The sequence below is a fragment of the Anolis sagrei genome, chromosome 11 (assembly GCF_037176765.1).
Source record: "Anolis sagrei isolate rAnoSag1 chromosome 11, rAnoSag1.mat, whole genome shotgun sequence".
Lineage (NCBI taxonomy): Eukaryota > Metazoa > Chordata > Lepidosauria > Squamata > Dactyloidae > Anolis > Anolis sagrei.
This window is the reverse complement of record NC_090031.1, coordinates 2572688-2596862: the sequence shown is the minus strand read 5'-3', so window position 1 is coordinate 2596862 and position 24175 is coordinate 2572688. Positions and strand designations below refer to the sequence as shown.

The following is a 24175-nucleotide window of genomic DNA, read 5'->3' as shown; positions in this document are numbered from 1 at the left end:
AAAGAGAAAAACACCTGGAAATAGGATATGTGTGAGAAAGGTAGATTATTATTATTATTATTATTATTATTATTATTATATTATACTCATATAATATTACATTATTATATTAATATTAATATTATAATAGTAAGAAAAAAAGAAATGGGAAGAAAAATAGAGAAAAATACCTGGAAATAGGATATGTGTGAGAAAGATAGATTATTATTAGTATATTATACTAATACAATATTACAGTAATATATGAATATATAATTTTAATATATTAATATAATAATATAATATTAATATAATACTAAAAAGAAGAAATGTGAAGAAAAATACTTGGAAATAGGATATGTGTGAGATAGATACATTATTATAATTATTATATTATACTAATATAATATTACATTAATATATTAATATATAATTTTAATATATTAATATAATAATATAATATTAATATTATAATACTAAGAAAAGAAGAAATGTGAAGAAAAATACTTGGAAATAGGAAATGTGTGAGAAAGATACATTATTATAATTATTATAATTATTATACTAATATAATATTACATTAATATATTATTATTATATTAATATTATAATACTAAGAAAAGAAGAAATGTGAAGAAAAATAGAGAAAAACACCTGGAAATAGGATATGTGTGAGAAAGATTTATTATCATTATTATTATTATTATTATTTATTTCAGATATTTGTACCCCACTCTTCTCAACCCCCCAGGGGGGATTAAGGGTGGTTGGTATATATATATATATGTATATGTATATGTATATGTATATACACATATAAGCACACATACTTATATCTTTCGCACACATCCAATTTCCAGGTGCTCTCTCTCTCTCTCTCCCTCTCTCTCTATATATAGATATATAGGCACATTGGCTATAAAAATGAGGCAAGTGGGTGGTATATTATATCCCTGTGGAGTGATGTCCAGGGTGGGAGAAAGAACCCTTGTATGTTCAAAGCATGTGTGAATGCTGCAATAGCAAGCTTGAATAGCATTAAGTAAGCACAAAGCTGCAAAGTCAAGTAGTGAGGGTATCTCACTACCTCTGAGGATGCTAGCCATAGATGCAGGCGAAACATCAGGAGAGAATGCCCCTAGACCATGGCCATATAGCCCGAAAAAAACCTACAACAACCCAGTGAGGGTATCTGCCTAGAGGTAGCCTGGCCTTTGTTGCCTGGAGGCATCTTCTATTTGACAACATACAGTAAAGGGCCAGTTGCCACCACAGTACTTTGTGGACTGTATTCTGTATGTAGTTGAGTACTCCAAGCCATACATTCCTCATTCTGGACCTGTGTGTGTCGATGTTTTGAGTTGTTTCAGTTCTTGAAACTGTGTTTTTTGCATCTTCTCTCACCAGAACAGCCCTGTGACCTTCATGACCCACCACCAGAACCATTCCAGGTGAATCGAAGAAGCCATCAAGGGTAGGCACTCACCTGTTCCAACTCATGCTTGGGCAGGTGTTTTGTTCCTCTTGATTTTGGGGTTGGGGTTTTGCTTTCCCTGCCTATCACTTGTGGGGAAGGTTATTTCCAATGTATTGCATGTCTGTAGTTCAGAAGTTGTCTATGCAGAAGATGTTCCTGGTCCTAGGCATGGGATATTATACATGTTCACAGTTGTTGTGATAGACAGTTTGGAAACAGATGTCATGCTTTGGATTTTGAGATGAACTTTGTGTATTTATTTATTTATCGAGTCATCAGCAACCAGTCAATTATATTACATTTCTAACAGAACAAAGCAAACAAAGAGACAAAATACAAAAATGCAAAATACAGAATACAAAATTTGTGAGTTTGGTAGTTGGTTAAATGTCCTTTGACCAGTATCTGGCCACTTGAAGTGCTTCCGGTGTTGCCGCAAGAAGGTCCTCCATTGTGCATGTGGCAGGGCTCAGGTTGCATTGCAGCAGGTGGTCAGTGGTTGGCTCTTTGTGGTCCCATTTCTTGAGGTTGGCTCTGCATCTCGTGGTGCCAGAGCGCAGTCTGTTCAGCGCCTTCCAAGTCGCCCAGTCTTCTGTGTTCTCGGGGGGAGTCTCTCATTGGGTATCAGCCATTGGTTGAGGTGCTGGGTTTGAGCCTGCCACTTTTGGACTCTTGCTTGCTGAGGTGTTCCAGCGAGTGTCTCTGTAGATCTAAGAAAACTCTGTCTTGATTTAAGTCGTTGACGTGCTGGCTGATACCCAAACAGGGGATGAGCTGGAGATGTCTCTGCCTTGGTCCTTTCACTATTGGCTGCTACTTCCCGGCGGATGTCAGGTGGTGCGATACCGGCTAGACAGTGTAATTTCTCCAGTGGTGTAGGGCGCAAACACCCCGTGATAATGCGGCATGTCTCATGAAGAGCCACATCCATTGTTTTAGTGTGGTGAGATGTGTTCCACACTGGGCATGCGTACTCAGCAGCAGAGTAGCATAGCGCAAGGGCAGATGTCTTCACTGTGTCTGGTTGTGATCCCCAGGTTGTGCCAGTCAGCTTTCGTGTGATATTGTTTCTAGCGCCCACTTTTTGCTTGATGTTCAGGCAGTGCTTCTTGTAGGTCAGAGCACAGTCCAGAGTGTCTCCTCCCAGGTATTTGGGTGCGCTGCAATGCTCCCGTGGGATTCCTTCCCAGGTAATAATCCTCAGAGCTCGGGATGCTTCTCTTTGTGTGATTGTGTTTGAGATCAATGCTGCCATGTTGGTGTGATGGGATTTTCCTTCCTCGGAGCGTTCGGTGAGTCAGATTTGAACTGTGTCCCAATCCCCTTTAATACAGGCATTATGGCATTATGGGAGAGACTAAATACCAAATATTTGGCAATTTTTTGTTCTGCAGGAGCATTTCTGCGTTCCCCATTGGTAACTGAAGCATTGTGATGTGTCTAAATTTTTGGTGTATCGCATTTTGTATCAAAATTAAAAAGAGGTGAAAGTAAGGAAGTAAGGTATACATTTTGAAAGATTGTGCTGTATCTAAATCCATTTCTCCAACCGTATTGGTGCAGCCTTTATGGGGTCCCTGCTTACAATCCCAGGCATTCTTTAAGGGGTCCCTGCTAGCATTTTAGGCCTCTTGAAGGGGTCCCTTCTGGCATTCCTAGGTCTCTTTATGGGGTCCCTGCTTGCAATCCAAGCCCTCTTTATGGGATCCCTGCTGGGAGTCCTAGGCTTCTTTATGGGGTCCCTGCTGGCATTCCATTTCCTAGGCCTCTTTATGGGGTCCCGGCTTGCAATCCCAGGCTTCTTCATGGGGTCCTTGCTTGCAACCCTAGGTCTCTTTATGGGGTCCCTGCTTGTAATCCAGGCATTTTTAAGGGGTCTCTGCTAGCATTTTAAGCCTCTTTATGGGGTCCTTGCTTGCAACCCTAGGCCTCTTCATGGGGTCCCTTCTTGCAATCCCAGGCTTCTTCATGGGGTCCCAGCTGGCATTCCTAGGCTTCCTTATGGGGTTCCTGCTTGCAATCCAAGGCTTCCTTATGGGGTCCCTGCTGGCATTCCATTTCCTAAGCCTCTTTATGGGGTCCCTTCTTGCAATCCCAGGCTTCTTCATGGGGTCCTTGCTTGCAACCCTAGGTCTCATTACGGGGTCCCTTCTTGCAATCCCAGGCTTCTTCTTGGGGTCCCAGCTGGCATTCCTTGGCCTCTTTATGGGGTCGCTGCTGGCATTCCTAGGCTTCCTTATGGGGTCCCTGCTGGCATTCCATTTCCTAGGCCTCTTTAGGGGGTCCCTGCTTGCAACCTTAGGCCTCTGCATGGGGTCCCTTCTTGCAATCCCAGGCTTCTTCATGGGGTCCCAGCTAGCATTCCTAGGCTTCCTTTATGGGGTCGCTGCTGGCATGCCTAGTATTCATTATGGATCCCTGTGGCATTCCTGGGCCTCTTTGTGAGGTCCCTACTTGCAACCCTGGGCCTCTTCATGGGGTCCTGCTGGCAGTCCTAGACCTCTTCAAGGGGTCCTAAGCCCTTCCACAGCACCTGTTTACAATTAAGCATCCATCTTCGGGGCTGCTGGGAAGAAAGGCAGAGGGTCAGTGTAGTGGACCCTCTCTGGCCTGGAGGGTGCGGCCTTTCTGCATCCTCTCTGGCCGGAAGACTCATGCAACCTTCCTGCATGAACCCAACGCCAGGACCACTCCCTCTCAGCCAGGCGAAGAAGACGTCAAAGGTAGACACACACCTGTCCCAACTCATGCTTGGGCAGGTATTTTATTCCTTTTCCACATTTCAGTCACTGTAGTTGCATTGATTTGTGGGGAGGGGGGGGGGGGTTACTGCAACCTTTGAAAACCTATAAGTGTATTATGGGATAGTGTATGCATTTGCTCTTGTGGATGTGAATGACCATTGCCAATGCCAGTGGGAATGAGATCATTCAGCCATGGCCATTTTAAATAATAATACTACTACTAATAATAATTCTGGCGGTGGGTCAACCGTCCTGCTTGACCCACCGCCAGGGCCAGTCTCAGCCAGGTGAAGAAGGCATGAAAGGTAGGCACCCACCTGTTCCAACTCATGCTTGGCCTGGTATTTTACTCCATTTCTGCCTTGTTGTCACTGTTGCTGCAATGTTGTTACATTGTGTGTGTGTGGGGGGGGGGGGTGTTAATGCAAACTTTGAAAAACTCTCTCAGCCAGGCGAAGAAGACATCAAAGGTAGCCACCCACCTGTTCCAACTCATGCTTGGGCAGGTATATTATTCCTTTTCTGCATTGTGGTCATTTTTGTTGCACTGTTGTCACATTTTGGGAGGCGGGGTACTGCAAACTTGGAAAACATATATCTGTAGTAAGAGATAGTGTATGCATTTGGTCTTGTTGATGCGAATGCTCATTGTCAAGGGCAGTGGGAATAATAATTGTGTTGGTTCTTTTTGCATTTATATACCCTCCAATTTCCCGATGTGGCAGGGACAGATCTGATGATTCCTCTGTTGTTCCACTCTGTTGTGTCATTAATACCTATATAAGCAAAACATGTGTTTTATTTCACACTCTGTGTCCCCTGCGATAAAGGGCTAGCGTTGTTCTCCTTTGCTCTTGACCTCTGTCAATATTGACAAGCTGGAATGTGTCCAGAGGAGGGCGACTAAAATGATCAAGCGTCTGGAGAACAAGCCCTATGAGGAGCGGCTTAAGGAGCTGGGCATGTTTAGCCTGAAGAATAGAAGGCAGAGAGGAGATATGATAGCCATGTATAAATATGTGAGAGGAAGCCACAGGGAGGAGGAGGGAGCAAGCTTCCTTTCTGCTTCCTTGGAGACTAGGACGCAATGGAGCAATGGCTTCAAACTACAAGAGAGGAGATTCCATCTGAACATGAGGAAGAACTTCCTGACTGTGAGAGCTGTTCAGCAGTGGAACTCTCTGCCCCAGAGTGTGGTGGAGGCTCCTTCTTTGGAAGCTTTTAAACAGGGGCTGGATGGCCATCTGTCAGGGGTGATTTGAATCCAATATTCCTGCTTCTTGGCAGAATGGGGTTGGACTGGATGGCCCAGGAGGTCTCTTCCAACTCTAGGATTCTATGATTCTATGATTCTAATGGGAGTAGGGGTCTCCATCCTCCAACTTAGCGCCTTCCAATGTTACCAGCCCATCCCCATCCTACATGTCTCTCTTTGGATCTTGCCTCAGTCTTTGGTTGCTTTCCAAACCTTTCGGGTCAGGTAGAGGTTGTTTCCAATGTGTAGTGAGTCTGTAGGAATGTGGGTTCAGAGCCTGTCTAAGCGGAAGATAGTCCTTGTTTGTTGAATTAGTGTTTAGAGTCTGTTCTCATGCGCCATCCACTAAGAAGGGTCTTTGGCAGCCTTTGTAAACATCACTGGTGTTCTTGTTGGAAGCAGTGCGTAGTGGTGCTTGGAATGGATGGGTGGCCAAAGGGCCAGATGAGGTGAATGATTGTGTGGTGATGGTATGGACCAAAATCTGGCTTCCAACTGAGAGGAGACCTCCTTGGGAGGAAAGGCAGCCCCCTTTCCTGGGGGACTGCAGTGTTTCTGCATCTGCTCTCAGCAGAAATGCTTTTGACCTTCCTGCATGAACCCAGCGGCAGGACCACTCTGTCTCAGCCAGGCGAAGAAGACGTCAAAGGTAGGCACCCACCTGTTCCAACTCATGCTTGGCCAGGTATATTATTCCTTTTCCGCATTGCGGTCACTTTTGTTGCTCTGTTGTTACATTGTGGAGGGGGTTGCTGCAAACTTGGGAAACCTATATCTGTATTAAGGGATAGTGTATGCATTGCTCTTGTTGATGTGAATGGCCATTGTCACGGGCGATGGGAATAATAATTGTGTTGGTTCTTTTTGTATTTATATAATCTACAAATGTCCCAGTTTGGCAGGGACAGATCTGATGACAAGGATTTGGAAAGAGACAAAGATAAGATATTATTTTTAGCATTAACAGCCGCAAGGATGTGTTATGCTAAAAAATGGAGACAAACAGAAACACCAGAAGAAGACGATTGGATAATAAAGATGTTAGACATCAGCAATTTAGATAGACTCACTTTTCTATTACTGAAAAATAAGGAAACTGGAAGAAAGGAAACAGACTGGAAAGAGGTCACTGAGTATCTAAGGAAGAAAAAAAGAGAGAGACCATGATTTAATTGGAAAAAGAGAAATGAGGATGAAACCTGATAAAATAAGGGAAAGAAGAGAAACAGAAAGAAAATAAAGAATATTTATTTTGCTCAGAACAGGAATGAACAGAAGATTCTTAGAAGACACCAGGAGGTCGTGATGCTCCTATTTTATTTTAATTTTTTTCTTCTCTTCTTCTTTCTCTTCTTTCTTTTGTCTATCTCTCTTCTCTATTTTGTTTTACACTTTTCTACATTTTTCTATATTTTTTCCTTTTCTTTTCCACCATTTTTAATCTATATGCATATTTCAAGAAAATCTCAATAAATATTATTTTAAAAAAAGATCTGATGATTCCTCTGTTGTTCCACTCTGGTGTGTCACCAATACCTAACTAAGCAAAACATGTGTTTTATTTCACACTCTGTGTTACCTGCATCCAAGGGTTGGCGTTGTTCTCCTTTGCTCTTGACCTGTGTCAATGGGAGTAGGGGTCTCCATCCTCCAACTTAGCGCCTTCCAAAGTTATCAGCCCATCCCCATCCTACATGTCTCTCTTTGGATCATGCCTCAGCCTTTGGTTGCTTTCCAAACCTTTCGGGTCAGGTAGAGGTTGTTTCCAATGTGTAGTGTGGCTGTAGGAATGAGGTTTCAGAGTCTGTCTAAGCAGAAGATACGTCTTGTTTTTTGAAAAAGTGTTTTGGGTCCGTTCTCATGCACCATCTATTAAGAAGTGTCTTTGGCAGCCTTTGTAAACATCACTGGTGTTCTTGTTGGAAGCAGTGCGTAGTGGTGCTTGGAATGGATGGGTGGCCAAAGGTCCAGATGAGGTGAATGATTGTGTGCTGGTGGAGGCCTCCTTGAGAGGAAAGGCAGGCCCCTTGCTTGTGGGGCTGCAGCATTTCTGCCTCTGCTCTCACCAGAAACGCTTGTGACCTTCCTGCATGAACCAAGCGCCAGGACCACTCCCTCTCGGACAGGAGAAGAAGACGTCAAAGGTAGGCACCTTCCTGTTCCAACTCACGTTTGGGCAGGTCTTTTACCCCTTTGTTTGCATTGTGGTCACTGTTGTTCCTTTCAAAGCCTTTCAGATGTGAGGCAGGTTCTGTCCACTGTACAGCGTGGCTGTAAGGATGACATCTCAGAACTTCTCAAAGCAGAAGGCGGCCCTTTTTTCCAACTTGCAGGGACGTTGCGATGCATGAAGAAGGTTCTTTGGAGGCCTGTGTGAACTTCTGAGGTGTTCTTAGAAACGGCAAATCTCCATGATGCTTGGATTGGATGCATGGGTGACCAGAGTGGCAGCTAATTAAGGTGAAAGTTGTTCAGGGCCCGTTTATTCAGGACCTGTTTGGACCATTTGACGTACTATAGATTTTGTTTAGGGCCTGTTTTGGCTATTTGTTGCCTTTTAAAAGGTTTGGGACCTGCCTACCTGCGTGACCGCATCTCCGTTTACGAACCCGCATGCTCCCTCCGATCAGATGGAGAGACCCTGCTCACGATCCCACCTGCGTCGCAGGAGTGTTTGGTGGGGACGAGGGACAGGGCCTTCCCTGTGGTGGCCCCCCGACTCTGGAACTCTCTCCCTAAGGACATCAGACAGGCCCCAACGTTGGCTGTCTTTAGGAAGAACCTGAAGACCTGGCTGTTCCAGTGTGCCTTCCCAGAATAGGAAACTCCTGGCTTCAAGTCCCAAACGCACTTTGTTCGAGATTCAGGATTATCTGCACATTGCACCTACCGCCAAATACCTCTATATATTACCTGTCAGGTTCAGCACTTTTAACTTTTGTCCATTACATTTGGCCCGGCCTCTAGGTTTTTAATTGCGTCACGGTGTCATTGTTCTACTGTTTTATTGTTTTGCTTGATGTTTTATTATTTGCTTATGAGTTTTACTGTGTATTGTATGTTGTTGTTGTCAGCGGCCTCGGCCTTTGTAAGCCGCATCGAGTCTTTCGGGAGATTTTGCGGGGTATAAATAAAGATAATAATAATAATAATAAAGGGAATCCTTTGCAGTGAAAGCGCTGTGATTTTTAAGTTTGAATATGTTGTGATAATGTTAACTGGATTTTTTTTACTCCTTTTGTGTTTAATTTTGTTTTAATGTTTGTGTTTTTGTGTACTTTCAATGGGATACTAATGCTTTTGAAATAGATGGATGGATAGATGGATGGATAGGGAGAGAGATGGATGGATGGATGGATGGACAGACAGAGAGATACACAGATGGGTAAATGTATGGATAGATGGATGGATGGACAGGCAGATAGATACATAGATGTCCACTTTGAGTCCCCTTTGGAGAGATAAAGAAGGCTATTATTATTATTATTATTATTTACATTATTTTTGTGATTATTTCAGATAATTATTATTACCTTATTTTTTCCATTATTTTGGATATTTTATTTTAATTTTTTACATTATTTCTGTGATTATAATATCGAGGTGCGGTTTCCACTCAGTCCACACGATGGCAGCAGAGAGGCGCCTCCACGGCTCAGGGGCGCGCTTCCCTCTCTGGCCACTGGATGGCAGTATAGGATTGCAAATCAGCCTCTCTAGGCAAGTGCAAACATTCCTGTGTATTATTATTTTGATTTTTCCCAAATTTTTCCCAATTTTGGAGAACATTTTTTACTATTACTTTGAGGCCTCTGGGTGCAGCTGGGAATTGCGCTGGTCTTCTTTGTCGCCTCACTGGAGTCAGGATAGGAAAGTGGGAAAGGGCAGAGATCTCCAAACCTTAATATTTTGTACTATTTTGCATGTTTATGATTTGCAAAATGCAGGGTGTGCTCTGCCCATTTGGCACCTTTTTAAGGGTTGTTCAGGGCCAGTTATAATTGTTAAAATATCAAATACAAAAATTAAATATATCTTAATATGCCTCACACTCTCAGCGTGGATACACTATAATAAATGTAAAAGGTAAAGGTTTTCCCCTGATATTAAGTCCAGTCGTGTCCAACTCTGGGACTCTGGTGCTCATGTCCATTTCTAATCCGAAGAGCCGGCGTTGTCCGCAGACACCTCCAAGGTCATGTGGCCACGGGCAGGACTGCATGAAGCACCGGGCACATATATGGCTGCTGCTAGACGACATTCAAGAGAGAAATGAGAGAGGAAGGGAGGCAGAGAGAAAGAATGAAAAGTGAAAGGAAAGTGAGGAAAGTAGGGAGAAAAAGGGAGGAAAGAAATAGAAAGGAAGGATAAAAAGAATGCAGAGAGAGAAATGACTGAAGAGGAAGGAAAGAAGGAATGGAAGGAAGGAGGAAAAGAGAGGGAGAAGGTATATGGGGGAAAGGAAGAAAACCACAATGGTAATGCAAACCAGGGTCACTCGTTGGCCTGACAGGTGTCTTGTGTCCAAATTTGGTGTCAATTCGCCCAGTGGTTTTTGAGTTATATTAATGCCACAAACGAACATTACATTTTTATTTATATATATTTTGCTTCCTGCCCCTTGCTTTCTTACGGTTGGGCCGAGCTGTCACGGCTTGACAGGAAACAAAGAGTAGGAGGCCAAATGCCAAAGCAAGCCACCTGTGGCTTACATTGACATGTCATTAGTATTGGTCCCTTAATCTTTGCGATCGATCGGCAGATCCTGGATAAACGGGGACACATCGTCTATACAGACACTGAAAGGATGTCAGAAAGATCATAGACATTTGTGTGATGTTGCTTGAGACAGCCGGGGGTGCCACGTGATCAAGGAATGAATGGACCAGGCTGTGGTTGGGAGTCAGCTGCATTAAAATCACTACTGAGTTTGAAGCTAGTTAGCTCCCGACTATCAATAGTCTAGCTTGCTGTTGACCTTTGCAGCCCGAAAGACAGTTGCATCTGTCAAGTAGGAAATTTAGGTACCGTTTTATGCGGGGAGGCTAATTTAATTAATTTACAATGCCAAAAAATATCTCCAGCAGCGTGCAAAAGAATGAGGAAGTACTCCATTGGTGTCACAAGTGGAGGGTGAAGCGACAGCTGCCCCAGTGGCTGGAATTCAAAGCATACCCTCATGAAGCTGGAAAGTTAAAGTGGCAGGGGTCCTCAAACTACGGCCCGGGGCAGGATACGGCCCTCCAAGTCATTTACCTGGCCCTCACTCAGGGTCAATCTAAGTCTGAAACGACTTGAAAGCACACAACAACAATCCTATCTCATCAGCCCAAAGCAGGCCCACACTTCCCATTGAAATACCAATAAGTTTATATTTGTTAAAATTAATCGTTTTAATTATCATATTGTTTTTAAGTGTCTTTTGCACCACAAATAAGATATGTGCAGTGTGCATAGGAATTCATTCATGTTTTATTTTTTTCAAATTATAATCCGGCTCTCCAACAATTTGAGGGACTGTGACCTGGCCCTCTGCTTAAAAGGTTTGAGGACCCCTGGTCTATGGCATTGTGATAAGCCTCGAGTCCCCCGCAGGGTGAGAAGGGAGGAAAATAAATACTGTAAATAAATAAATCATAATGTGGTGAAGCTTTTAAGCAGAGGCTGGATGGCCATCTGTCAGGGGTGCTTTGAATGCAATTTTCCTGCTTCTTGGCAGAATGGGGTTGGACTGGATGATGGCCCACGAGGTCTCTTCCAACTCTATAATGAATCACATATTACATTTTGCTGGCTTAAGCGGTTCTCATCAAGAGAAAAGGAACTGGTCTTCTCAACACATTCATTCTGTACCAACCAGAAGTGCCATGCCTTTACAAAGTGTTTTGCATGTAAGCCAAGAGTATCAATGAGTTGGGAGTCAGAAGCCGAGCTGTAATAATCCCCCCCCCCCCCCCAATTTCAAAGCAAGGCCTGGCGCGTTTCCGAAAACCCACCATCACAACACAACATGGGACCAGGGAAGTCAGCATGATAAAAATCTTTATTAACAAACTGTTCCCTACCAGCAAAGGTGCCATGTTTTGTTAGATCCGCTCTTCATAAATCCGGGTTACAGCTACACCTTTTGCATTGATCTACCCCGGGCATGGGCCAATTTTGGACTTCCCTCTGGGTGTTTTGGACCGCAACTCCCACACTTCCTAACAGCCTCAGGCCCCTTCCTTTTCCCCCTCAGCCGCTTAAGCGGCTGAGGGGGAAAAGGAAGGGGCCTGAGGCTGTTAGGAAGTGTGGGAGTTGCGGTCCAAAACACCCGGAGTCAGGGAGGGAAGGCCCAAAATTGGCCCATGCCTGCTCTACCCTCTTCAGGCCACAAATGGTAGAAAAGGAGGAAGGAAGGAGGCGAGTGCAGTGGCGCATAAAAGGAGAGGAAGGGGAGAGGATGCGCCGAGCGAGCGAATGCCTGGCGATGGAGAAGACGGAGAAACAGCTGCTCTCAAGGCACGGAGGAACCGCCTCGGCCTCCGTCTTCTTCCTTCCATGCCTTCCTTCCCTCCAAGCACACAGATTTCCTCCACACATCGCGATCTGTCTCCCTGAGAACGTTTCCCCTCCCCACGCCCAATCAGCCCTTCTCATTATTTCACCAATACCACCGACACAAGAAAAAGAAAGTCCGGCTCGTGGTTCGTCCATCGGCACCCACCCACCCACAGTAAGGCAAGCCTCGCAAGGCAAGAGCCTCTCCGCCCCAAACAGGCCCCCAATGGGCGCAGGCTCTCCCTTCTTCCCCCCCATGAGGCCATGTTGACAATGTGCAAAATAGTTGTGTATTTTTTTAAAAAAAAGAACATAAATATGGAACTGCTACAAAAAAATAATACAGAATGCCAAGAACACAGTGACTACGATTGAAACGAGAACTATAAAAAAATAACTTTTGAGCATCACTCTCTCCTTTCAAATAAATACAAAATAAATAGGCTTGAAGCGGTAAAAACAATTGGAATGCAGGCGAGGAGGCGCCCGGGACGCAGTCAGTTGGAAACGAGGAGGAGGAGGAGCAGGCGGAGGCAACCGTCTTCCCGCCTCCCGCCTTGAGTGGCCACTTCCCCATCAATCGGTCACTCGGACTTGCAAACCAAGGCCAAGGTCAGTTAAGCAACCGACTCCCTATCCCATCCTTCATGCAAACTCTAGCATCCATCTGTAAAGATCAGAAGCGAAATGCAGCAGGCAAGGCTCGGAGGTTCAAAGGGGCGGTCCCCTCGGCACCGGCAAGGATGCATTCGAAGCCCCATGCAAACAGATCTCCCCCAAAATGCTACTTGAGGAGCAATGCTGTCGTACGCGAGCCAAAGCCAGGTGCAACGAGGGTCCCAAAGAACACCCTGGGCCTCCAGCAAAGGCAAACCAAGAGCCAGGCCCTAGCGGCTGCTGCCACGGCTGTTAATAAGTGCATCTTGTTAGCGGTTTTAGAAGGACACACATACACACACAACTCAGTCACGCCTACAAAAAAACATCTAACCCAAAACAAAGACTGTCAACTCCGCCAAGGGCAAGCCTCGGGTCGGCTTTGCCCTTCAACCTTGGTTTTGTTTTGAAGTTACATTGCAGTGTCAGGATTACAAAGTCGAACAAAAATTGCTCCAACGCAAAGGAATGCATGTAAACAGCAACTTGCTTTTGGCCCCACGGCCGGCCGCTCCTTCCCCGAGGCAGCAGGTCTTGTAGGGATTGGGAGCCAAGGGTAAGAAAGGGATGCCACTCCACGCAACAGCCCACAACTGGAAGAAGGGGATGCGCTCTCCTCCAGCTCTGGATTGGCGCAAAAGGCTCGTAAGGGTGATGCTAAGAACCAGGGCAGCAGCAGGAGCAATGCCCGCTCAAGAGACTCCCCTTGCGCTCCCAGGATGGAGGGCTGCGCAGTGGCTCTCTTGATATAAAAGGAACACACCTGCCCCTCAAAACAGGCCCAAGGCTTCTCCCAATACACCCTGCCTGACTGCCTGCCTGGGGCTTTCACAGCTTGGCTCGAGCAGCATAGTGTTGATCTACACAGTCACAGAATGAGGACGTCCCTCCCTCTTCTGCCCGCCGGGAGCCCGGTCACCGGGACTGCACCCCCAGGGTCATCTTGAGGTTCTCGTAGACCACGTAGCTGATGCTCACGGCCGGGATGACCTTCATGAAGTTGGGGGCCAGGCCCCGGTAGAGACCAAAGGCACCCTCCGTCTTCAGGATGTGCTTGAAGAGGCCCGTCATGCTGACCTCCGGGGCGCCTTCAATGGATGCTGGAAGGGACAACAAAACACAGAAAACTGTCAGGCACGCTGGATTCAAGGCTCTTCTATCCTTCAGGGAAGCTTGGGTAAGGGGAGCTCTGGGAACTAGGGCAAGTTACACCGCATCTCCTCCTTCAGTGACAACACAATCAGTGTCTCAGGCTGAACCACAGGGGTCACTGCAGTTGGGCTGTGGTGGCTCTGTTAAGCCTATAGCACATAAGTTGTAGTCACACTGTTGTGTTAGTTTGATGTAAATGAGGATGAGAGTTGATGTGGGTGGTGTGCTGGAGGATTGCAGAGACCGAGTTTGTACATATGCTACATGGGAATTTGGACTTTGCACAGCTGTAGTCAGGACTGGTCCACCTTCATTTGTCATCATCTGATTGTGTAAGTCAGGCCTGGGCAAACTTGGACCCTCCCTCCAGGTGTTTTGGACTTTAACTCCCATAATTCCTAAGCTCCCTCAAAACTTGGGGCTTGGGAAGCATGGCCGGTGGGAGGGAGAGAGGGGGAACTCACCTTGGGCTTGCATCCGTGTCCGGACCAGGGCCAGAGGGTAGCTGGCCAGTTGCCCGCAGGTGCTGGAGATGGTGCCGCAGGCCAGCAGGACAAAGACCCCGGGGTCGGCACTGTTCACGGCGTAACGCTGCAGCCAGCTGTTCTTCAAGGTCTGGGGAAAAGGCCACAAACCAATCAAGAAACTGCCCGCCATTCAACAATCTCCTGCCCGCCTCAAGAGGTCAGAGGACGGGGGTGGGATTGCCCCACGTAAGCCACCCTGAGTCCCTTTGGGGAGATGGAGGCAGGGTATAAAAATAAAGTTGTTGTTGTTGTTATTTTAACAGTATTTTTTTACTATAAATATTAAAACAGAGTTAAATATTACTTGCTTTAATCATTGCAACATTGAATTCTATTTTAACTTTTTAGATTTGGTAGGTTTTTAAATAAATGGAGCTGCCTTTGACCTCAATCTTGGTAGATGCAGGCGAAATGTCAGGAGAGAATGCTTCTGGAATATGGCCAAAAAACCCAGAAAACACACAACAACCCAGTGATTCCAGCCATGAAAGCCTTTGACAATACAATGATGATGATGATGCCTCTGAATATGCTTGTAGTGGAACCTCAGAAGCTGCCCTGTGGGCCCTGCTTTCCCCGCCTTTCCTAAGCACGCTCCACAAGGAGCCTCTCACCTCGTACACGGCCAGGTCGATCCCAGCATAAGGTATGATTCCCAGCATGTTGGGGACGTAGCCCTTGTAGAAAGCGCCCATGCCTTCTTTGGCGAGGATGTTTTTTGCGCAGTCCAGCATCCCCTGGTACTGGCCTGTTTTGCGTAGGGCCATCCGCGTCTTCAGAACCTAGACCGTCAGAAGGAAGGAAAGACGCGTTACAGGAAGACCGCTCAGCAGCCAGGGAGCAAACAGATGTTGCCACCAAGAAAGCAAACTCCCAGCCCAGAACAATGTGCTGGGAATAAAGGAGGGCCAATGAATTATCAGTCAGGGTTAACGTGGCGGGAGGCCTCCAAACAAACTGAAGAGAAGAAGATGAGAACTCACCTCCATGGGGTAGATGCTGCTCTGTGCAATGGCTCCTGCCAAGGAACCGGCCACCAGCCGCTCATGAATCCTCAGCACCTCCTGGTCCGTCCCAATGAATCGCTTGATCTGTGGAGAGGAAAAGCCTGCCATTAGACCTGCCTTGTCCAGGCCATTCAGGTCGTTCTCCCGTCCAGAGCAAACAAGAGCCCCGCAATTGTTCCATGCATCTCATCCATATGCTCCCGGGCTCTACCTGCTCGTAGGCCATAAACTTGATGGCGGACTCTGGCGCAATCTTCAGGACGTTGATGCCGTTCCCTCGCCAAAGGGAGCGCGGGCCGCCCTCGCGGATCATCTGGGTGAAGCCTCCCACGATGCACATGTTGTTGCTGCGCGAAGCATGGACCTGAGGGAGGAAGAGGAGGGGCGATGAATTATGGACTTTGGCTGACACCAGACCTGAGTAAACTATTGGCAGTGAGGAATGGTGGGAGTTGGAGTCCAAAACTCCTGGAGGGAGGGCCCAAGTTGGCCCACACCTGGCTTGCACAATCCAATGATGACAAATGAAGATGGGCCAGTCCTGACTACAACTGTGCAAAGTCCAAATTCCCAATGTCTCAACATGCTTTCAGGTACTGCCAACTGGGCCTCGCTGCCCTTTGAGCCCAGAACAGGAAGAGCTGCCAATAAGTCACAGGTGACATCATGCGCAGGGGAAATGCATGTTCTGCCGAACGGTCATTCACCAAGTGACCTGCCCCATTCAATGGACTTGTGGGTCTTTCATGCAGCTGAGAAGGCCTATTCGGGGCGGAACTATAACTACAAGTTGCATGCAGCACCAGCATGACTCAGACACACTTCCAGAGATTGTGAATGAGACCTGACAAGCAGACACGCCTGATTTCTCCCATGTTTTTTGGGGGGAAACATGTAAGCCTTATGAGAGTACAGCTAGCTGAGCTGGGAAGAATGTGAGATAATTCTTGGGAATTCCTACCCTACCTGCTTTGAGTCTCCTTGTGGAGACAAATACACACAGCAACACAATAATAATAATAATAATCACACAGTCCTAGATGCCAGGGAAGTGTTTGCTGTGACATACTGTGCTTTTGTGTCAGGAAAAACAATAATAATAATAATGATGATGATGATGATCCAATACAACAGCCTGCATAGGAATCTTGTCTGCTGTGGACTCATCTTGTTGTGTTTCGAATAATAATAATAATAATAATAATAATAACAATACCTGCATGAGCACTTTCAGGCGGTCCAAAGGAGCGGTGCATGTTCTGGACACGGCCCCGGCACCTCCGCCTGCTACCAGGTGTCGCCACCACATCCCCGTCTGCCGCTCCTCCACCGTGAACTCATCCGGCACCGTCAGGTTCTCCCCCACGTCAAAGATCTGCAATGCAACCAAGCAAAACATGGGCATTTTACCTCCAACAGTTATTAAGAGATTTCCAAGACTTCCTGCTTAGTCTGGCAGTGTTTATATTGCTTCGAGGGGAATACTTTAGACAAGGAAGCAATTAGCCCATGCTTCAGAGTTTTCTAGGAACTGAACCGGTGTTTGTAGGGCATAAATCAGTTCTGTTTGCCTCTGCAAGTGGTCACGGCCAGTACAATTGTGCCACAGGGAACACCAAGAGTGGGCGTTTTGTGGCGGCCCTCTCCGCATCAGCACAGTTGTTCAAAATGACTGGCCAAGGGGAACAGAACATGGAGAGAGAGCTCCTGAGGTTCCCAGGCTGGCCTGGCCTTATTACCATACAAAGCGGGTGCCAAGAGGACCCTTCTTATCGCTTCCAGGGCTGGCAAGTTGCCTCCTGAGTGGACGGGCAAGGAGCTGGTCAGAGCCAGTCGCTCAAGCACACTGGGAACCCACTGAGCTGTTTTATCTCAATTCTCTAGTAACTTTTGCTGTTCTCATTTTATGAGTGAGAGGAAACGTACCCAAAACAAAGGAGTACCAGAATCAGGAAGAAACTGGAGCAAGGTGGCAGGAAATTCCTGATTAAGGATGGGCGTGGGGGAGAAGGGCACACTCACCGCCTAATAAGTAGCCCCTACGCTGCGCACAAGGAGGCCTTAATGTTTTAACCAAGTGGGTCTCAATATGTGGGTCCCCAGGTGTTCTGGCCTTCAACTCAACGGGATTTCTCAACCCACAGGTTGAGAACCGCTGCCTTAACCAAACAGCCCGAATTACCGTTGAGTGCTTCCAGTATAGGATAATCTCTGGAATGTTCTCCACTGGGTGCAAGAGGTGATAGTCTCGCCACTCGTTCCAGTCTATTGTCATCGTCCCATTTTTATCCATGCTGCAGGAATCAATCAAGAAGGGAAGATTAAGAGGAGGTCAGGACTGGCTGGCCCATTCCTTTTTAGAAGCCCAAGCTGCTCACACGGCGTGTGAAATTACTCTAAGGCAAGGCCCCCAAACAGAGATCCAAGGACCAACTGCAACACTTGCAACAGAATCTTCCAAGAGACCTCGGGGGACATCCAGTTCAACCCCATTCTGCCAAGAAGCAGGACAATTGTGTTCAAAGCACCCCCAACAGATGGCCAGGTCTAAAGGCCCTGTGCATGAGGGAACATGGGAGGTCCTGACTGAAGGCTGCTCCAGAGTGTTGAGACACCCATAACAGGCATGGCATTCTGGAAACGTAAATACCGTGTTGTTTGGCCCCTTAATTTATTTCATTCTTCCTATTGCAGGTGGCTTTCATGCATGCTTTATATATGACGTTGCTGACGTTTTGTGTCATTTTTCCTGAAAGGGTGCCTTTCCCCCCAACTGCTGAGCCCACTAAACACGCGTGACACGCTTCCCCTGGTGGCTGACGGATGGCAAGGACATGCGCTTCGGTACTTACTAGGTGACGGGACCCCAGAAGTGCCCGTTCCTTATTCTGACAGACAGACAGGACAGGCAGGCAGAAGGGAGGGTGCAAAGAGGGAGAAAGGGACAAGTAAGTGATTGTTAAAAGTCAGCAATTGTGCACAAAGCAGAAAGCCTTTTAGTGTGTTAAGGCGCACAAAGACATGAAAACAGAGCACCTGAGGAGTATCACTACATTAAGTTGATTTCTACCAGCACTACCAGCAACAATGACAACGACCACCCTCCCATGAACTAAAAGAAAGTGGCAACCAAAGGCTGGTGACATTGTGCCTCTCACCTAGCAGGCAGCAAACAAGTGTCGGCTCACCTGCCTAATCCTGCAGGTAAATTTCCTTAGTCCCTTCTAAAGGATGGAAAATTTCCACTGTGCTCCAAATAAAAGGGAAAGCAAGCTGGAAAGCCACTCCAAGGAGAGAATGGCCATCATCTTACAAAGCCAGGGTCTGTTTGCTTTCAAGTCACCTGCCCTCAGGCCGTCCGGATTAATTCCAATTATCCCTACAGTTCTAGGACAGGATACAGGGCAGCTTCTCTTCTCAGTTGAGACGGGTCTTCCAGCCCAATTGGCAACAGAGGGAAAGAAGAGGAGGATTGCCTCGCAAGAGTAAAAGGAAGCAGGAAAGGAGCAAGAAGGGCAATGGAGGGGAAAGTGCCACACGCGTGAAAGGCCGGCTGCCCCGCTCACTCACCTCTTGAGGATTTTCTCTGCCTGCTGTTCGGAGATCTTGACGCCCAGATCGCGGAGGGATTGCATGATCTCCTGGGCATCGATGCAGCCTGCAAGAGAAGGAGGGCGACCAGTGAGCAACAGGCTTGGCCAACCGAGGGAGGGAGGGAGGGAGGAAGGAAGGAAGGAAGGAAGGAAGGAAGGAAGGAAGGAAGGAGCGAGCGGCTCCCTTCCCATCATCCCCTCCTGCTCACCATCATTCTTCTTGTCTAAGCTCTTGAAAACCAGCCTCAGCTTCTTTTCGTGGTCTTGGAGGTAGTGGACAAACTCCTCAAAATCCAGCTGGCCATCCAGGTCTTTATCACCGGCTTTCACAATTTTCTGCAGAAGAAGAAAAAGAGGAGAAAACCAACGACATAAGTGGGTATTGCATATGCTTTTACAAAACGGTGTGCACAAGCAACACACACAACACTTGCTTTTTTCGTGTCAGGAGAGACTTGAGAAACTGCAAGTCGTTTCTGGTGTGAGAGAACTGGCTGTCTGCAAGGACATTGCTTAGGGAGGTTGCCTGGATGTTTTGATGTTTTCCTATCCTTGTGGGAGGCAACACTTGCTGTCAAACAGGCTCATATACAAAGAGGAACCCTCAGATGAATTAGTGCAAAGACATTTCCCAGCCAAATAAACTTTTGTCATATTTGAGGTTTCACTTAAATAGAGCCACCTGAGCCATATTGAGGGTGTTTTTAAACTACCCAACTAGCCTGGCCTCTCAGGCTGGGTCATATTTTTTGGGAAAGGATATCAAACAGTCAAGTTTGATTTAAGAAACCTTCTCCTGTAGGAGTCCAGAGATAAGACTAGAAATTAGGAACAGAAATCTCACAACTGAAGGGAGAGAAAAACACTTCTTGCTTCACCACATCATTACTAAACAAAGCTTTGTGCCCCTGGCACTGGAATATATCCTCTAAAGTGTTGCCAGGCTTTATCTCACTCTGGGGTGAAGAGATAGCAATGCACTCATTACATTCTGGCCTCTTTTCCTCTGTCAAAATCTCTCCTTGGGCAATGGAAGAGAAACCGCCTGTCCTGGCAACGGAGAAAGGATTCGCTTTGCCTCTGAATCAGCAAGAAAGCAAAGTAATGGCAGAGATTGGAACAGTGACCCATTTCGCAGCAAGCTGCAGAGAGGAGCCCATGTGCCTCCGTCAGACGGAAATGCCAGCAATATAATGATACTCCTTGGCCTGGAGAGATATTCTACAGGCGTCACAGCCCAAGTTCCACATGGCATTCGCCTCTTGGCATTCACCCCGAGGGCACAACAGCTGTTTTTAAATTCAATTAGGAGGGAATGACAGCTTCTGGGGGGAAATCACTGCTGCTGGTAGAAGGAGGCATTTCTGAGAGATAACCATGGCTCTAAGACCAGCAAGAACTGGTTTGGTCACCCGACCGTTCTGACCTTAGGCAAGATGCTGGGACAAGCTAGTTTTTTAGGAGCGGAGCAGAGTGTATCTTTGCAGAATAGATTAACGGCAAGGTCAGGCTGTTAACAAACAAGGAAGCCTCACCCTTCGCATTCCCTCTTAGGAGGAAACGGGACCTTGAGCTTCTGACCCGGAGGAGCCATAACGTGACTTGGTCGACACCTGCTTTACCTGCTTTGCATAAGCATTAGGAAATGTGCCCAGCGAGATTTCATGTTGCAAGTCACCTGGAAAAGGCCAAGTGGCTTTTTAGAGCCATCCAGTAGGACTGCCCATACGGCAACAGCCTTGGAATGGTTGAAAATCAGTTCAATTCCAAGGATCCCCATCAAGAATGCCTAGATAGTCACAGAATCGGGCCAGACCTCGCTTTGCTTTCAAAACCATGAAAGAAAAGGCACTTGAGCGAGTGGAATTAATATACTTGGCATTAAGCGCACTTAACACTGCACAGGAGACAGCACCGCTAAGACTTGCACCAAGCATTTCTCCCTCCTGAAGCTAAGCTTAGGTCTCCCTTCATATAATTTAATACTTTGCCTAAGCTAACCTTAATGAGGATGTCGGCCGCCGTTCGGCATGCAGTGACCTTTTGTACATCCAAGGTGGGTCTCGTCCAAAGACAGTCATATGACAGGTCATAAAAAAGCAGAGCATACTTTGGAGCTAAAGATAGAAAGAGACCTCTGGCACATCTGCAGATTAAGCAAAGCCCGGGGAGTCAGGGTTTCCCAATCGAAAGGCCCTCTTGGCCAAGACATGCCGAGGCCCAAATATCTCTTTCTACTCCAAAAAGGGGACCAATGTGCGTCAGGGGCAAAGCGGCTATGTTGATGGTGATGCCTAGCTGCCTCTGCCAGTTTAACCACTCCAGCTGAACTCACTTGGCAGGGATGCAAAAATGGCTTCTGAAATGACAACCCGCATGCCATGCGTGGCACATAAATTCTTTTCTACATGTGGCACACACATGGCCCACACATTCATCTTCCTGCAGCCAGGAAATGACAGTTGGATCTCCAATGCAGATTTGAGGGTTATTAAGTCAAACATGGCTTCGCTACAAGACAACTCGAAAGGCTGATTCCCTGGAACAGGGGCCAGGTAGGGACCCTCTAGACACACTGGGCCAAACCTGCTGCCACTTGACAAAAGAAAGGAGCTCTAATCCAAGGCATGAAGCTGCCTATCCCTACAGCTAGATCAGACCCACAATCAAAGAATTATATTTTTATATTACATGTAATATTACTAATAATATTACAGTATAGTGGTATAGTACAATATAGTAATATATAATATTAATATTGTGCTGCACTAATAATATAATATATTGTATACACATATAATATTGATAATATTATAATGCTATACAATACTAATAATTATACAATATAATAATTATATTTCATATTACCAATAATATTACAGTATAGTGGTATAGTACAATATAGTAATATATAATATTAATTTTGTGCTGCATTAATAATATAATATATTTTATATACATATAACACTGATAATATTATAATGCAATACACTATAATACTAATAATTATACAATATAATAATTATATATTTCATATTACATGTAATATTACTAATAATATTACAGTATAGTGGTGCAGTACAATATGGGGGTGTATTTTACTAATATTGTGCTATGCTAATAATATAATATATTGTATTTACATATAACTTGAAAGCTTCTCGGAGTTCCCTTTGGGGTGAGAAGGGCGGCATGTAAATGTCACAAATAAATAAACAATCTGTTTGCTTCATTCTGGGATGGTCATATTCCAGGAAAAGATTCAAAAAGACAACTTGCAATACTGGAGGAAGGGAGGAGCATGTAAAACACTCCAATTATTGCTCATGACAAAGAGATTAACTCATTCACACATTTAATTGCAGGTTTACCAAATGATGGAAAGGAAATCTATAATGGACTACAGCCAGGCCCTGAGTTACAAACATCTGACTCCTAGTTAAGAACGGGGATGAAAAGGCAGGAAGTGAGAGGAATCTCGCCCTCGGCAGGAAGGGAAATCCTCTCCTGAAAGAGTTATTTATCATGGGGGAAAAGGGTCTCCAATGAAGATTTATCACCAATCCTTGTTCCCACAACAAGGCTTTCCGAATCCTCACCCCCAAAGAGATCACCCCCTTGCGCTTCCTCTGTTTGCTATTGTGGGTGGATATGCTTAAAGCACTTCGCAAGAATCTCTTATCTCTTCACAAACCAGGGACCTTTGTCCTTCCACTGCTGATGCCCCTCAAACCCTGGGCGTGCAATCCTTCCTTCCTTTTGACCTGTATCCTCCTGGGATACATCCACTGCCTTTCCTCTTTTGTTTGGGTGTACCCAACCCCGCTGACAATGTGTAGCTATGCGCCTTTCAATCATTCCTGATGTACAGCTATGGTGGGGATTTCTGGCCTTCCTCTGTGGCTGAGAGAGTGGAGCCGGTATTCAAGCCCAGGCCTCCCAGGGTTGTTTCAAACCATACAATACAATCAGCTGGCTCTTTCCAGCAACCACAAACATGAAGTCTCAATAATAATAATAATAATAATAATAATAATAATAATACAACAGCCAGCAGGGTGCACTTGTCTGCTGTGGACTCATCTTGTTGTGTTTCAAATTATTATTACTATTATTATTATTATTATTATTATTATTATTATTATTTCCACCATTCAGAAAGACCAAGAGCGGTGGCGAAAGGGACAGGCTCCGAAGGAACTTTCCAAGCAAGTTGGGAAACTCCGCTGCTACCAACATCCTTCCTGGAATGATTAAAGGCAGCGTTGCTCAACTCCCTACACGCAGGGCAGAGCAACGTTGCCTTGTTCAATGGGAGAGAGCCCGAAAGAAGAAAGCGGGTGGCTTTAAAAGGAAAGAGAAAGCTTAACAGACGCGACCATTTGCCCGCCTGACCGCCTGTCCTTGTGCGAACCTGCCCACAACCCCCTTCTCCTTCTTCCCAGGGAAGCCCCTTCCTTCCTCCCTGTTTTCTGTCCTTCAGGCGGAAGGCTAAAACCTTTTTATTCAAGCAGGCTTTCAAAGAAGGCATTTAAGATCAAGTCAGGGGAGTGCTGTGGGTTTTAGCTTTGGATACGTTTCTATGGATTTTAACTAAATTTTTAAATAGTTTGTGTTTTAATCCTAATTTAATTGTATGGTGATGCTTGTATGTCAAGTTGCTCTGAGTCCCCTTTGGGGGGGGATAAAGCATTAAAATTAAAATAAAATATAACATATAGTAATAATATATTATAATAATATTTTAAATTGTATGCTTGTATGTCGAGCTGTTTTGAGTCCCTTTAGGGGAGATAAATTAGGGTATAAATAAACATCAAAATAATAAAATATAATATATAGTAATGATAATATAATATTTTAAATTGTATGCTAATGCTTTTATGTCGAGCTGCTTTCAGTACCTTTTGGGTAGATAAAGTGGGGTATAAATACACTAAAATATAGTATAATAATATTATAATAATATTTTAAGTTGTATGCTTGTATGTTGAGCTGCTTTGAGTCCCTTTTGGGGAGATAAATCGGGGTATAAATAAACATCAAAATAATAACATATAGTAGTAGTAATAATATATCATAATATTTTAAATTGTATACTAATGCTTGTATGTCGAGCTGCTTTGAATCCATTTTGGGGGGGAGATAAAGCGGTGTATAAATAAACAAAAATATTAATAAAATATTATATATAGTAGTAAGCATAAATAAATATTATACTAAAATATAATATATAGTAATAAT

General features: G+C 45.5%; 1 protein-coding gene across 6 annotated transcripts in view; it reads right to left on the bottom strand.

The window, feature by feature from the left end:
- Nucleotides 1-11480: 11480 nt before the first annotated feature.
- Nucleotides 11481-24175, bottom strand: part of SLC25A25 (solute carrier family 25 member 25) — a 39605-nt gene continuing 26910 nt past the window's right edge. For 3 of the 6 annotated variants that reach the window (XM_060757565.2, XM_060757568.2, XM_060757567.2), the window contains exons 2-11: nt 19141-19267; nt 18909-18996; nt 18191-18226; nt 17521-17632; nt 16555-16713; nt 15550-15702; nt 15315-15422; nt 14946-15113; nt 14269-14419; nt 11481-13752 (exon numbers count right to left, since the gene is read on the bottom strand). In XM_060757565.2, the coding sequence (XP_060613548.2) occupies nt 13568-13752; nt 14269-14419; nt 14946-15113; nt 15315-15422; nt 15550-15702; nt 16555-16713; nt 17521-17632; nt 18191-18226; nt 18909-18996; nt 19141-19267 (1287 nt within the window). In that variant the 3' untranslated portion in view covers nt 11481-13567. The remainder of the gene's footprint in view (nt 13753-14268; nt 14420-14945; nt 15114-15314; nt 15423-15549; nt 15703-16554; nt 16714-17520; nt 17633-18190; nt 18227-18908; nt 18997-19140; nt 19268-24175) is intronic. The other 3 variants (XM_060757562.2, XM_060757563.2, XM_060757564.2) reach the window with 1 other exon arrangement.